The sequence below is a fragment of the Anarhichas minor genome, unplaced genomic scaffold, assembly GCF_050575085.1.
Source record: "Anarhichas minor isolate MPS153535 unplaced genomic scaffold, ASM5057508v1 ptg000014l, whole genome shotgun sequence".
Classification (NCBI taxonomy): Eukaryota; Metazoa; Chordata; class Actinopteri; order Perciformes; family Anarhichadidae; genus Anarhichas; species Anarhichas minor.
Genome location: NW_027466460.1, coordinates 9,155,672 through 9,170,979, shown reverse-complemented (window position 1 = coordinate 9,170,979; position 15,308 = coordinate 9,155,672). Strand labels below are relative to the sequence as shown.

At 42.0% G+C, this 15,308-nt stretch overlaps 1 protein-coding gene across 4 annotated transcripts; it reads left to right on the top strand.

Annotated features, from left to right (window-relative positions):
- The first annotated feature begins 455 nt into the window (after nucleotides 1-455).
- On the top strand, nucleotides 456-15,236 carry uso1 (USO1 vesicle transport factor). 4 transcript variants are annotated; one of them, XM_076091359.1, is made up of 27 exons: nucleotides 456-717; nucleotides 1,650-1,736; nucleotides 2,710-2,774; nucleotides 2,864-2,940; nucleotides 3,146-3,157; nucleotides 3,449-3,502; nucleotides 4,267-4,367; nucleotides 4,465-4,567; nucleotides 4,675-4,730; nucleotides 5,258-5,378; nucleotides 5,521-5,699; nucleotides 5,807-5,947; nucleotides 6,046-6,134; nucleotides 6,240-6,394; nucleotides 7,138-7,343; nucleotides 7,494-7,514; nucleotides 9,183-9,293; nucleotides 9,591-9,709; nucleotides 10,479-10,660; nucleotides 10,751-10,872; nucleotides 10,995-11,133; nucleotides 11,719-11,879; nucleotides 12,655-12,711; nucleotides 12,974-13,072; nucleotides 13,167-13,271; nucleotides 13,434-13,649; nucleotides 14,339-15,236. In XM_076091359.1, the coding sequence occupies exons 1-27, from the start codon at nucleotides 652-654 to the stop codon at nucleotides 14,408-14,410; spliced, it is 2,916 nt and encodes a 971-aa protein (XP_075947474.1). In that variant the 5' UTR covers nucleotides 456-651; the 3' UTR covers nucleotides 14,411-15,236. The 4 variants fall into 4 exon arrangements, with proteins under 4 accessions (XP_075947474.1, XP_075947475.1, XP_075947477.1 ...); XM_076091360.1 differs by lacking the exon at nucleotides 3,146-3,157; XM_076091362.1 differs by lacking the exon at nucleotides 3,449-3,502.
- Nucleotides 15,237-15,308: the final 72 nt, after the last annotated feature.

The window sequence follows — 15,308 nt, the reverse complement described above, 5'->3', positions numbered from 1 at the left end:
ATTAAAATGCTCTTACATGTAAGTGGTAAAAACAGAATAATGCAAAATGAGAAACCAACTTATATTTTTGATACTTTCAGTACATTTAGCTTATAATGCTTCTGTATTTTAATTAACAGTCAGCTTTTACTTTAGTTAAGGATCTGACACCCACTGCCTTATAAAGGCCTACATATTTATACATCAGTAATAATATTCGAGTTGTGTAATATATACTGACTGAGTACTTCTGGATAAAACACCTGTACTTTCACTGTATTTCCTTTTGCATTATTATGCATCATTCTTGCATTGCTGCAGTTACATACTAGTTCTTACAGTGATAAGTGTATGAATTGGTATTTGTTTTGGTGCATGATCTTCCACACACACACACTAATCAATGACTTTCTTGCCCTTTAAATAAGTGAACTCAATCGTCTGCTGATCAGCCACGTATCGCCACGTCTGCGCGCATGCGCAGCGCCCTCATATTTGTGTTCCGGGGTCGACCGTTCAGTGTACACACACAGTACAACAAAAAAAACATCACTGTGTAGTTGTTTTCATTTTCTATTCACATAGTTATCACACGGACCGGTGAGGGGGGAGTCCGGGGTTTCATCCAGAAGGAGAGACGCTTTGATTACCACCGAGAGGACGTCTGTAGAGATGAACTTCTTCAGAGGAGTGATGGGTGGGCAGGCAGCCGGGCCGCAGCCGTCCGGAGCGGAGACGGTAGGAAAGCAGTGCGGCTAGCTAGCTTCGGCTAACTGCAGCTAGCTAGCTGCGGCTAAGCTAACATTTCCACCACTGTGTACCGAGCAAACTGAGACCACGCACACGTCAGCAATAAAACACGTGTGTTCCTTCACTGAAGGTTATTTTTTCTCTCTCGATAAAACATCCAGGATGAATGTTGTGAGGCTCGGGCCTCCCTAAATGTGAGCAACGAGCTAGTCAGAAGGCTAATTAGCTAACGTAGCATATCTGTCAGTTGTCTGGACATACCAGCTGTTTTCTGTACGATTAGCTGTTTAGTAATGAATGAAAGAAAGACAGACAATAAGGACTTTTAGGAGTATCGGCTGTCTACAATATATTTATTTTAAAATAACATCTGGCAACACAGAAGCTAAATATTCACACCCATTATGTAGCATAAGGGGACCATCCTTATGTCTCCTATGTTCTTGATATAAACATTGTGAGAGTTATCTTCACTAACGAATGAAGGGAGGAGGACGTTTCAGATGCACGTTGAGTGGTAACAATCCATTCAGCCACTGAGAGGTATCAATGTGTTACGAAAGAAAAAGAAAACCCATCTTTTCCACACATTTAGGGTTGTGGGTTTCAAGGAGTAGAACATCAGTAGATTGGGTGATTTCAACACTTGACGTTGAGAAACATACATTGCTGAGAACATAAAACCCTTTGAAAGGTTTTGTTAATGTGTCATATTAAGATGACGTATTAATGCTGCGTGCTGTCATGTAGGTCTACAGCTAACGGTTACTGTCAATCTCGATACCCTGTACTCCATGCCTCTGAAATATAAGGGAACATCACATTCACTGACCGTCAACTATTAAGACATGTAAATACAGATATCTTCTCTTGGATGTATATGAGGCATAACAAATAAATAATGATTCTTCTATTAACAGATCCACAAGTTGTGTGACCGAGTGGCCTCATCGACGCTGCTAGAAGACCGCAGAGATGCAGTCCGGGCTCTCAAGTCTCTCTCTAAGGTACAGTAAAGTATAAAGATCAAGTTATTGGAAACAGGTGCAGTAGAAATACACTTATTTGCCAGCTTTTTATTATTTAAAAATAGCAACTGAGTGTACGAAGGGGTTTGTGTTTAGCCACATTAGTGATGCTTCTAGTACTTTTTTATTGAGTAGGTGTTCAGTGTATTCACTTTTTTAATTTACAGGAGTAGCTGTCAACAAAGGAGGAAATAGCAGTGGAATTCAATTCCTCTTGCTCTGTATTAACATTAATTTATTGGGACATTTGTGAACGATTTCTCCTCTGTCACACTGTCATGGATGAAGCTCTCTTTGGTCAAACTCTGCTGATTTAAAAATGAACTAATCATTCACGTAAACCTCTGCCAAGCCGCCTCTCAGTTCAGTTCATGGACAGTTTTTTGTTACTGGCTGCCACATCAACCATGAGTAAGGAGTTTATCAGGCATGAATCAGCGGTTTATCAGGCACATGGTTGCGCATTAACACGCAGTGGTGTCAGTGTTGGTCAAAAACACAGACACGGATGTGTTGGCTTCCTGTATTGTAAAAGAAAGACGATTCAGAGTTAAGGATTCTTATTTTTCTTTGTCAACACGGATTGAAATTCCTTTTTTTATTTTTTTAAATGTCTTGTCCTGTCAACAGTGGATCATTTATCTTATTATTTATTTATTTATTCTTATTATTATTGGTTTATAAAGCATATTTTAATGCACAACATTTCCAGAATAAACCTCCAAAAAATTCCTTAAAAGTTTCTTAATGAAATTCCATTTGGTAATATTCATTCATATCTTGCACTGTTCCAGAACCACGCTTTACCATGAAACAGGAGAATAAAAGTTTTTTAAGTGCCTTTTATAAATTGCCTTGTGTTTCTTTTACATCTCTTGTATGCAACACTTGCGTTGTTGTTGAATGGTGCTTTACAAATAATCTTGCATTCCCCACCTTTTATCTTTTGTAGAAATATCGCATGGAAGTTGGCACACAGGCAATGGATCACTTGGTTAACATACTGCAAACTGACAGGTATGTTGATGTAGTTTTTGTTTTGGTCACGTTGTCCTAAACAGAGCTTTGTGTTTTGGTTTGACTGTGTTTTCTTGCTCCCTTAACAGGTCTGACTCTGAAATCCTTGGCTATGCTTTGGACACGATGTACAACATCCTCTGCAATGATGAGGAGGAAGAGCAAGGTATTAAACGCACAAATATATGAAATTCACCTTAAAGTAGTTTGAAGATAATTCTTCCTATGTATGTGGCTACTGTGAATGGTGACTGAGCCATTGTTTTGCATGTGTAAACGAGTTATTTTTAATTCCCCTCCTCTGTACACCGATGAATGCTTTATGTAAAAATTCTCGTCTCTCTTTTCTCTTCCATGTTTTAACTCTACAGATGAATCAGAAGGTAAAACTCTTTGACTGTGCATGATGCCCCCCCCCCCCCCCCCCCCCCCAGCACTTACAAATCATACGTTGTTTTTGGTTGGGTTGTGGACAAAGAGCGCTGTACTTGTGTTGTTACACCTGGTGCCGTACACAGATTGTAAATAGCTGATCATGTTCTAGGCTGTGTTTTGGTTGTTGTCATATCTTCACATGAATCAGTCGGCTGATTCTCCTCTTCTTCAGTGGTTGAAATGACAGCCAAGCTGTTTGGGTGAGGCTTTAAACTCCCTCTCCCTCCTGCCCCTCGCAGACGCAGTAACTCCTATCTCTGCTTCAGGGAAGCATAAGAATGCTTCCATGCCTGGTCAGTACTGAAGCCAAGCTATCCCTGCCGTAGTTATAGTCCTGCTTATTTAACTAACTTCACTAAAAACAGTCGGCAAGTGACTGGCAGCTGTTTGGGTGGTGAATGCTTCACTAATACCCTCACATCCCTAAACCTCTTGTCTGTTAGTATGTAATTTCTCGTTGCTCCTTTGTTTCACTCACATTTTTATCCTTGATTGTTTTTGCACTCTTCTGGTGAAATTATATGGATTAGTTTTGTTTGCTTCTGTTTGTTTGTTTGTTTTTCCCCAAATTACAAAAAAAATCATAATTCCTCTCCGGTGGTGGTATCTAGCATTTTTGTTTTTGCTCTGTGGATTGTAAGTAACACGTGCTTAAGTTCAGCTACTCTTATAAGTCGTGGTCGGATTACTAGGTGGGTGTACTCGGTGTGGTGGTGTTTGTCACATTGAAGCTCTCCGCTCTTCCCACATGATGCCTGTTTTCCGCAGTCTTCCATGCAGCTGTCCCTTCGTCACTTCGCGTGTCACCCTTTTATTTTCCCAGAAGGCATGTTCACAAGTATCACCCTGAGCACGTGCACATTTCTCCAATGGCTTCAGATATAAAGTCATTTTCCAATAACTGAAAACCACCAGGGATAAAGACTCTGGTAAAAGGTTTTGAGAGAGTTTGCAGATCCAATTTCTACTGCTTACCAACTCAGGCTGATTGCTGTGAACAAACCAACTGGGTTCCCTCAATATAGAACCGAGCTGTAATATTTATTTTCCTCCACAGATGAGACCGCCCAGAAGCAGTCGGATGACCTGGGAGCCCAGTTCACAGAGCAGTTCGTTCAGGATGCTGAGCACGTGACTCTGCTTCTCAGTCTGTTGGAGGTACTGAACTGTTTCTGCTCCAGTGGCAAGACTTCTGTGTTGTTATATTTGTCAAAAACAACTGCCTGATGTCTTTGTCCATTGATGTGATCGTTAGGAGTTTGACTTCCATGTACGTTGGCCCGGGGTGAAGCTGCTGACTGTTCTCCTGAAGAACCAGGGTGTCCAGGTCCAGGGTATCATTCTGGTCAGCCCCATGGGTGAGCTTCTCCTCTCCACATCCGATCAGACTTGTTTCGTAGTGTCTGTTTTTTTTTTTACTGTCAACCAGTTTCTTTATAACAGCTGTTTTCATTTCCATTCTCAGGTGTTTCCAGACTGATGGACCTATTGGCAGACTCTCGAGAAGTAATTCGCAACGATGTGAGTACTCGTCTCCGCTGTCGCGTTCAGACCGGCTTTAGCACGGTGTGAAAAAACACCGACCTCTCATTCATGTCGATGAGGTCAGTTAGTCAGTCAGTCGGCTGGCAAAAAAGTCGTTCCAGCTCAATTTGTGGTGCAGCGATATGTGACTTCATCCGGCAAGGCGCTGTGTTGACCGATCATAAACATGCACCGCACATTCGCAATGTGATTATCACATGTGTGCTGTTTACCTCTTGTTCGTTGCAACGAAAGATGAAGTAATTGCAATTTCCAGAGTTGTAAATTTCTTATGCCGAATAGTTGTATAAACGGCTGTGCAGAGTTTGGGCGTTTGAGAAGCCTTCAAACTCACAGATTTGTTACTCAAACTGGACTTCCGAGATCTTATTTCCACCATAAACAATACGCCCACAATCGACGCAGCCCCCTGTCGTGTTTTAAAGCTGATTTTGGTCTGAACCCCCGTCAAGTGTTGTACAGCTCTTGTCGGATGCATGACGACCTGTTTTTATCTCCAACAGGGCTTGCTGTTGCTTCAACAGTTGACCAAAAGCAATGCTGCCATTCAGAAGATTGTAGCATTTGAAAACGCATTTGAGCGTCTTCTCGATATCATCACAGAAGAGGGCAGCAGCGACGGAGGTAAAAGGAGAATCTTCTTATCTTAAATACAGAATTGTCGCTATAGATGTAAATACAATCGCTCTTCTTCTCTTCCAATAACATAGAATCTTATTTTTCTTGCGAGATCTGTTCTGATGCCGATCCTTTGCCCTCTTTGCAGGTATTGTGGTGGAGGACTGTTTGCTGCTGCTGCTCAACCTGCTCAAGAACAACAGCTCCAATCAGAACTTCTTCAAGGAGGGCTCCTACATTCAGAGAATGAAGCCCTGGTTTGAAATTGGTGACGACAACTCTGGCTGGTCCGCACAGAAGGTCACCAACCTCCACCTCATGCTCCAGGTAACGCAGGACAGTCACGCTGAAGCGTTGCTTTAGAGTATTTACAACATTGAACAAGCAAGAACAATGTGGTTTTGCTATAATCTCACACAATGTTCTGTTCCCAGTTGGTGCGAGTGATGGTGTCACCAGTGAACTCTCCTGGAGCTACAGCCAGCTGTCAGAAGTCCATGTACCAGTGTGGTCTGCTGCAGCAGCTGTGCACCATCCTCATGGCCACAGGTGTGCCTGCTGATATCCTCACTGAGGTAATGACAGAAAGTTCTACCCGACGACAAAGGCTCCTTTTGAGACCTATTGCATTGAAGCTTGTGATCTGGACACTTTTTATTTTTTTTATTTTCAGACCATCAACACCGTGTCAGAGGTCATCAGAGGCTCACAGGTCAACCAGGACTACTTTGCGTCTGTCAACGCTCCTTCAAACCCACCGAGGTGAGACGCAGCCAATGAACCGAAACATTGAATCCCCCCCCATATCTATCCGACGGTAAACCGACAGAACTTTCTCTCTGATCTCTCTTCTTCTTTTGTCCACAGACCAGCCATCGTGGTGCTGCTCATGTCCATGGTGAATGAGAGACAACCGTTTGTGCTGCGCTGTGCCGTCCTCTACTGTTTCCAGTGTTTCCTGTACAAAAACCAGAAAGGACAGGGCGAGATTGTGGCTACGCTGCTGCCCTCCACCATTGATGGTCAGTTACACCAAGTCGACAACCTATAAGTGGCATCATCAGTTGATTTGGAAGTCATCCTGATAAGTCATCATGTGTGTCTCTTGTAAAAAACAGTTGTCCAGTAAGTTAACACATTTTTTGAAGACATCTTTCTGTAAAGCACGTTTTGAGAGCAACGTTTAAGTTTGATTAGTACTAAAGATGATCCCTTGGTGTAAAACTTTAGTGATTTAAAAAAAATCTCCCTCCCACTGTAGAATATTGATGTCCCTGCTTTTAATTATATCTGTAAATTTGATTATTTTGATGCCTCCGTGCCGCCGACAGCCATGATCGGGTTGAATGCAGCATGCAGTCATTTTATTTTATGTTATTAGTGAGTTTGCTTAACACATTTATAAACACTGACAGGCTGATATGTAATGTAATGCAGGAAAAAACGAAATACATGATAGAAAATAGCAGCACTTATGGTTGTAGGAGAAGCATCTTGCTCACAGGTAAAGGTGAAAAATGCAGTGAATCCATCAGCATCATCACTGTAAAGCTCAGTTTTCACGTTGCTAGTTAAGTGTAAATCACCAAAAACTTGTATTATATGGAAAGGCAACAGTGTGGACTTCTAATAGTTATTTTGGAGTTCGGCCTGTCACAATGCACATCACCACACACACTTCGAGATGGATAAACTATTGTTTATTCTGCTGTCAGCTTTATATATTTACAACTATTCATTAACTGACTCCTTTTCCCTTTTTCAGCCAATTCCATCTCAGCGGGCCAGCTGTTGTGCGGAGGCCTCTTTTCAGTTGACTCTCTGTCCAACTGGTGTGCTGCTGTGGCCTTGGCTCACTCCCTGCAGGACAACCTCACTCAGAAGGAGCAGCTGCTGAGGGTCCAACTGGCCACCAGCCTGGGAAAGCCCCCCGTCTCCCTGCTGCAGCAGTGCACCAACATCCTCTCCCAGGTAGGGCAATAGTGGGGCCACTTGGCTGCTAGAATGAAGATCATTACAGGTCATGTGTGCCTTGGTAGGAAGGATTTTATTTTGGCAAATTTAATTCTGAAGTGTCAACAACAGTGACTAGAACGGTGTCACGTTATTGTGGTTTTGCAGGGAGATAAGATCGTCCGGCGGGTAAGTAACGTGTGTTGTGAGTGTTTGGGCGGCACCTATGCTGGTTATTTTTGGCTTGGCGTCTGTAGTCGAGGTCTCGTTGGCACACATGTTTGGGGATCTTGCTGCCCTTTTTTTTAACTCTTTACTGACACCTCTTTCGTCCTAACTTATAGCCATGACCAGATTCTTCCTCAATAGGGAGGCACTTGTCCCCACAGGTTGACTCTCACTGTGTTCACTGGTGGGGAAGTACACAAGAGAGGTGCAGAGAGAAGGGACACAGTAGCTGTTGTTTTTTGTGGTTTTGTCGTCCTAACACCTGCTTTGAGCTCCGATGTTGGTTTGTTTACTGCGCTGTAAACTCTCATCCGTGTGTTCAGGAAGTGTGCTGCAGCAGCAGCTTTCGGGCAGTTTCCTGTCCAAGTGAGAGAGCTCCACTCTTGTTTGTCTGGCTCTCTTTCTTAACATGCACCTGCTTACGAATGCACAGTGCAGGCGCAAGAAGCTTCTGTAGTTTATACTGTACAAGGATTATTTAATCTTCACTGTGGATCCGTTTTATAGTGTTCCTAGGAGTTACTCAGTTTGCATTACTCACGCCATGCATCCCCTGGATTCTTCTCTTTCTCACACATTGTGGATTCTTCAATGGTAGTCTTTGTCAGTCAGCTAAAATGCATGAACTTCGGTGCACCTTCCTGGTGAAACTTCCCGCTCTCTGTTGACAAACTCCTTGCTTTCGGCTAGCTCGGTCTGAAGTGAGGTGACCGAGTCTGGATCAGAGAAACTGGATCCCTGACCTGTGCACCCACGTTACTTTGTCAAGTTCAGCCAGGAGAGGTACTGAAGGGGCAAGCACCGCGGCTTGATGTAGGAGTCTGGTGCATTGACAGTCGGGCAGTAGGAAAAAGCAGAGATCATAGCCAACTAGCTCCTGATGATGAAATGTCATTTGAGTAAAAGCAGGACATCAAGCGGTGTTAGAAGGAGAAGTGGCCCCGATGGTAAAGCCCTCACAAATGAGACTGTAGACACGGTGAGGAGCGCAGAATATCACTCCTGCTCCTTGATGTTGAGAGGAGAGAGTGGAGGTGGCTCTGACATCTCAACAGGTTTACCTTCTGGACGCCGTCATGTGAAGGGATTTCCTGTCACGTCCAACTGGGAGGAGACCAGTTAAACCAATCCATAAGTTTGTTTTCGCTTGAGTCTTTCATTTCCCACGTGTCCTTGTTGTTCTGTTTGTGATAACCTTATTAACTACTAATGGTTGATGTGATTGAAGTGCTCCCAATTAAGGGTTGATTGGTTTATTTAACCACTTCCGTATTTTAGTTGATTGGGAAATCAAATGCATCGTGTTACTACCAACATGTCAGGACGGGAAGAAAATTGGTCTTTTTGTTAGAAATGTGGCAACAAAATGAATGCTCGTTTTAACACCGACTCATATTCAAGCACGTTTGTTGCCATTTTATCTGCCTACGTTTTATGACCCAATCTGGACTCAATCTAAAAGTCTATGACCAGAACTCGAATTATAATTAATTAAAGTATTATTTGCTATTCCTCCCGTGGTTATGATCATGTGCCTTAATGTACATAACTTCCCCACATTTGGTTCTCTAGAATATTACATATTTGGACTCATGTTGACATTTGTTTTCTTCCTTTTTTTCCCTACAGGGCAGTAAAGTGCAGACCAGGGTGGGCCTCCTCATGCTGCTGTGTACATGGATCAACAACTGTCCCATCGCTGTCACGCACTTTCTACACAATCAGGAAAACGTTCCTTTTGTATCCTTGAAGCAGCCTCCAAGCCATCAACCAACTTCATTACAGTAAATGTCTGTAGTTAGTGATCGCTCGGTGAACAAACTGTTACTCAATATTCATCGAACTTCTTTTGGACGAATCTTATATTTTCATTTTAATAACTTTTTGAGGAATTCAGTTAAATCTTTTTATTCAGATTGAAGGCCGTGTGCTGTATAACAACGTATTCCACTTCCAGGTTTTAAAAAAAAAACGGACTCTTTGAGTGTGAAAGTGACTGGTGTTGAATGAATCCTTAACTCAGTGTGACTCCTGCAGCTGACTGCTCAGATCTCAGAGAACCTGGGAGAGGATGAAAGGCTGGTGCAGGGCTTGTGTGCACTGCTACTCGGCATCTGCATCTATTACAACGACAACTCGCTCGAAAACTACACCAAGTAAGTGTCGGTTCACACAAATATTGAAAATAACTTCATAAACACATCCACATGAACTGCTGTTATCTTATTAGTCTAAAAACCCAGTTGTACCACAGATTGTTGTTGTTAGTCGCTGGATGTGGAATGAAGCTTTCAAGTGGGAACACAGTTTCAGTTGAAACTGACTTGTTAAATATGTAGGACTTCCTTTTGTAACAAGAGCGCGGTTACAAATTATTTATCAGTATATATATCTATCTATCTATCTATCAGTTTGGATTCAACCACTCTCTGGGACAACTTTGCTGAAAGCACACATGACACATTTTAAATCCCTCTTAAAAACATATTTTTAAAAGTGTTTTCACTTCTTAAAACCTCTCTTCACTTAAGTTTTGTTTGACTTATTGTACTTTTCTGTATGTTGCTCTTTTGCTCAATGTTAGCATTGTTTGTTCGGCATTTCTGTCTCGTAAAGCACTTTGTAACTTAGTTTAAAAAATGGCTATATAAATAAAGTTGTGTAGGAAAGACAGCTACACGCGAGGATTGTTCTTTTTTTCCTCTACTTTATGTCAGCGATATTTCCCTGGGTCTTTGTCATGCAATTATTGTGCACATATCGTATAATAACGTATAAAAAACACATGTATGGATAAGTGTTTTTTCCAGAAGTGTACTTATGTTAGCCAACGTTATCTAAATGCTCTAACTTGATAAAGCAAATGAAAGATCAGGCGAACAGTGACTGTTAACAAACCTGCCGTGTCGTCTCTCTTCTCCTCAGAGAGAAGCTAAAGCAGCTAATCGAGAAGCGGATCGGAAAGGAAAACTTTGTGGAGAAACTGGGCTTCATCACCAAACATGAGCTGTACTCGCGGGCGGCTCAGAAGCCGCAGCCGGTGTTCCCGTCTCCGGAGCAGATGCTGTTCGACCACGAGTTCACCAAGCTGGTCAAAGAACTGGAGGGTCAGTCGGAGACTATCTTCCACATCCAGTGACGGTAAATTTGTCAGTTAAATGTTGTTTTCATGAATTGTTGTTTTCTACTCTAAACAGGTGTGATCACTAAAGCGGTTCACAAATCCAATGAGGAGGAGAAGAAGGAAGAGGAGGTGAAGAAGACTTTAGAGCAACATGACAACATTGTAACTCAGTATAAAGATCTGATAAGAGAACAGGTAAACAACACGTGCTTTGTTTTTCATTTCTGTGTGTTTGATGTTATTTATATATTATATAGTTATTTATATTAATGTTCTCTCCCGTTGACTCTTTTAAATTGTAATTGTGCGATCTTCAGGATTCTCAGATCCAGGACCTGAAGGAGCAGGTGGTCTCCATGTCGTCTCAGGGTGAACAGATGCAGACTACAGTCACCCAGCAGCTGTCCCAGATCCAGCAGCACAAGGACCAGTACAACATCCTCAAGCTGAAAATAGGTGGGTCCGCCTCATTGGGTGACTAATAACGAGTGTTGTGTGTCCTCTTATGTCTGGTTTGTTAGTTGAATGAACAATAGTGATTTTGGCAAGGTATGTAATATATTTATATTTGTGTGATTTATTTATTTTTAACAACTCCACCTTCCCTGTTGTTGATACGCTTTACTGCTTCACTGCTGAGATATGGGGCGACATCGCAAGATACAGTTTAACAACGGAGTGTGCACAAGGCAACAACAGGAGGTTTTAAAGAAGTAGTTCAACATTTCTGACAGCGACAACGTCCGGTGCTGAAAACTGAAGCCAAAAACAGCAGTTCATCGGTGAATGGCCCCTTACAGCTGACTCCAAAAGCGAGTCAATCCCCGTAGACCTCCAACTTTAAATTAGTTTAAATATGATGGCTTATGTGGCTCGTTTCTCTGTCTTAGTGCTGAATGTAGCAGAGTCCACAAAATAAAGAGTTTAAGATAAGGAGTAAAGTGTTGTCCTAATGGCTCAAAACTACATCTGTAGAGGGGGTAACATCAACATTTCTATCACATTTCCACATCCTAACTGAGTGCGTGTTAATCCTTTCAGGTAAGGAGAGTCAGCCGAACAGCCAGGGAAACGCCTCTCAGGTGAACGGGCTGCAGACGGAGGAGCTCTCACAGCTCAGAGAGGAGGTGGAGGAGCTACGCAAGCAGCACGCTCTCCTTCAGACACAACTCTGGGACAAAGACGCACTCATCGACACCCTGGTGAGTAGACGTCCACGCGCGGCGTTTGTTTGTTTGTTTGTTTGTTTGTGTAAGCTTCAAGTGGAGGTGGAAAAACAACACGCACCCATCCAGACACAACGCCGTGGCACCCCGGGGAGCAACGGTGGTCACTGTTCAAACACCAGAATATAATGGAATGAATAATACATACACTGACCTTCAAACCACACCTTCACTATCGTGGTAACAGCCAGACAACATAACAGTAATAATCACCAACTACAGTTTTCAGGCGAACCAAAACTACTTAAAACAACAAATGCATTCTTCCAACAGAACTTCCAGCTGTATCTGGTTGAGGAACACTTGGGAGACTTGAGGCTCCTGTGTTTGAAAGACTCACTGAGTTAGAGCTGCAATAGTTGGTCGATTAATCCACAGAAAAGTGTTTTCACTTGATTTTGATGAATCATTTAAGACACTTTTTAAATAAAAACTCAAAACTGTTCGGCTTCTTCAATGATTATCACCTTTCTTCATTTAAAATTGAACATCTTTGTGTTTTGGGCTGTTGGTCTGTCGAAACATTTAAAGACCTTCAGCTCTGGTAAACTTCCATGGACGCAGTTCACAATTTTAGGAATAAGAAAAATAATTATCAGATTAATCGTCAGTGAAAATGATCGTTAGTTGCAGCCTTAATCCGAATATAATCCAGCAATTTGAACTGGATGTAGAGTTTTACTTTAATCCTGTCACAGTGAAAATGACATTATAGTGCATCACTAATGTATTTTGTTTTCACTGTTTGTAGAAGTCAGAGACGGCAGAAAGTTCAGCCGGAGGATCAGACAACACAGAACTGCTCAAGGTAGGATTCATCATACATGCATTTCTCCTTTCACCTTTAATTTAGAATGAATATATGTGTAAAGGATGAGGATTTCTCTTCTTGTCAACAAATCACATGAGAAGACAAAAACCAACATAATTGGTCTGCCTGTTAATACTTTTAGACCTTCTGTCACTCCCCTTGTTCCTTGAATTTCACCAGACGTAACCCTAAGACTTCATATGTTCAAGTAATGGTTTTATATATTACATTTCTGCAAGTGTTGCTTTGTTTGTTGCAGGAGCTGGAGGCTCTGAGGAGTCAGGTCCAGTCCCAGTTGGCAGAAATCAACCAGATGAAGACAGAGAGACAAGAACTGCTCACAAGAGCTGAAGCTGGGGTAAATATCAAGCAAATATGATATTTTGTGCCTAATATATCACATTTTTCTGTATGGATACTAAATGAATCGACCTCCCACTGGTTTCTCTCAGTCCCAGGACGCAGTCTCCAGCAGTGACGGCTCATTAGACGCTGCCAAGATGGCAGAATTAGAGAGCAGACTGGCAGCACAGTCGACTGAGACACAGAGACTCAAGGTTTGTAGAATAACTCTTCAGCGGCATGTGAAGCATCACTTCACCCTGATTTACTACCAGTGCTTACACACTACTTGGCTGTGACTTCCCATTATTTGTATTTATGGATCATTCTGTCTCTTCCTCCTCCGCCCTCTCCGTCTCCCCTACGTCGGTTTCCAGGAGGAGGCAAAGAGTTTGTCAGAGAGCCAGGCGGAGCTGGAACAGCAGCTGGCTTCAGCCACCAGCACGGTGGCCATCCTGCAGACGGAGAAGGCGAAGCTGCAAACGGAGGTCCAGGAGTCCAAGAAGGAGCAGGACGACTTGCTGATGCTGCTTGCAGACCAGGACCAGAAGATCCACGCCCTCAAACTGAAACTCAAAGACCTGGGAGAGACGGTAGACATTCAGAATTATACTTTTACATCAGGAGTCCTAACTCATCACCTAATAAGGGCTCCAAACTTGTGGAGAATGGAGGTTTCATAGAGATGGTAAAATACAGAAAATAATGAAATAACATTTTAAATAACCCAACATCTAACATAGTATTCATTACTGCTTTAAAAAGTGATATCTTTGTTAGAATTAGCCCTTTTTTTTAACTAAAGGTAGGAACAAGCATATGGATTAATGTGCAAAACAAAAGCTGCTGCTATGAGCCATGAAAGACAATCATTTCTAATTTAATAATTACAGTGCAAATGTCTCCAACATTTGGCTACATGCAGCACAAAGAGGTCCGATTAACAGCTTTCATACCAGCCGAAACGAACCGTACTGACGGGGAAAACGGACCTGAGATTGTTTGAACCAAACAGCTCAAGTGTAACAGCGCTCTTGTCTACCTGATGACCAATGGGCTGTCTTCCATATTCACTCATTCATTTGACTATCAAGACAAAAACTAGACTTTGAAGGGTTTAGTAATCTAAAGTTCTGCTCCCGGTTTAACCCGTCACCTGTGGTGGTAGTTGTTGGTACTAGAGATGACTTGAGTAGTAAGACATCATTTTGTGTCCTGACCCACTCAGCTGTATGTTGTGTGTGTGTTCTGCTTTAGTTAGACTGTGACACTTTCCTTACAGGTGGACGATGAAGACGATCTCGACGGCAGGGACCATACGGACGACGATTACGAGGATGAAGATGAGGACTAGAGGACAAAACACTGAAAGAAAAGAAAAGGAGAGATGGGAATATTTGTCTGCCAACAGGCAAGAAAAACAAACTTTGCAGAAACACACCTGAGAAACTGAAGAATAGGACTAATATATTGATGCAGTTTCTCTCTCTAGCTGCCATGCTGTCTCCATTTTTCTTCACCCTCTGGTCACATCACCCGTACATGTTAGTTATTTGGACTTTTCGGTGACAACTAAAAAAGATTTGAACATCGTCGGTGCATTCATCTCTGCTACTTTTACCATCAGTTTGTGATGGATTTTTACCAGTCTTGTGTTTATTGTCATGTATTGTCATATAGTTTGTAATCACAAGAATAACTGCTAGGTTAATATTCACACACAAGACATCTTGAAGAAAAAAAATGTAGCAAATATGCAACTGTAAACGGATGTGATATTATTATTATTATTATTATATCATAAACATGACGTATGATGCTTCTGCAGCATTAGGGTCACCTGCAACGTGTCACTGTGCGCTGCACCCCGAATTTATCTTCACACCCGAATTAATTCGTGTTTCGAGTATTCCAGTATTTCAACACTCAGAGTTGTTCCCGTTCACGTTGACGACACAATCCAACCGCTCTTCAATATGCTGCAAAACACTGACAGAAAACATGTAAAGACAAAAAAGATATTTTTGCAACTTTTTGTCCAATACTGGCAACCAGCTTCTGTATGATATTGTGTAACTTATCAGTTTATGAGCCACATTGAAATGAATAAAGAATCTATCAGTCTGTATGCCTGAACAGAGGGATAATTGTAGATAAATTAAATTTTACTAAATCCACAATGAGACTTTTGTATTTGTCTTTTCAGGATCATTTATGTCTGAATATAGGGCTGAATAACGTGTAAATGTCAA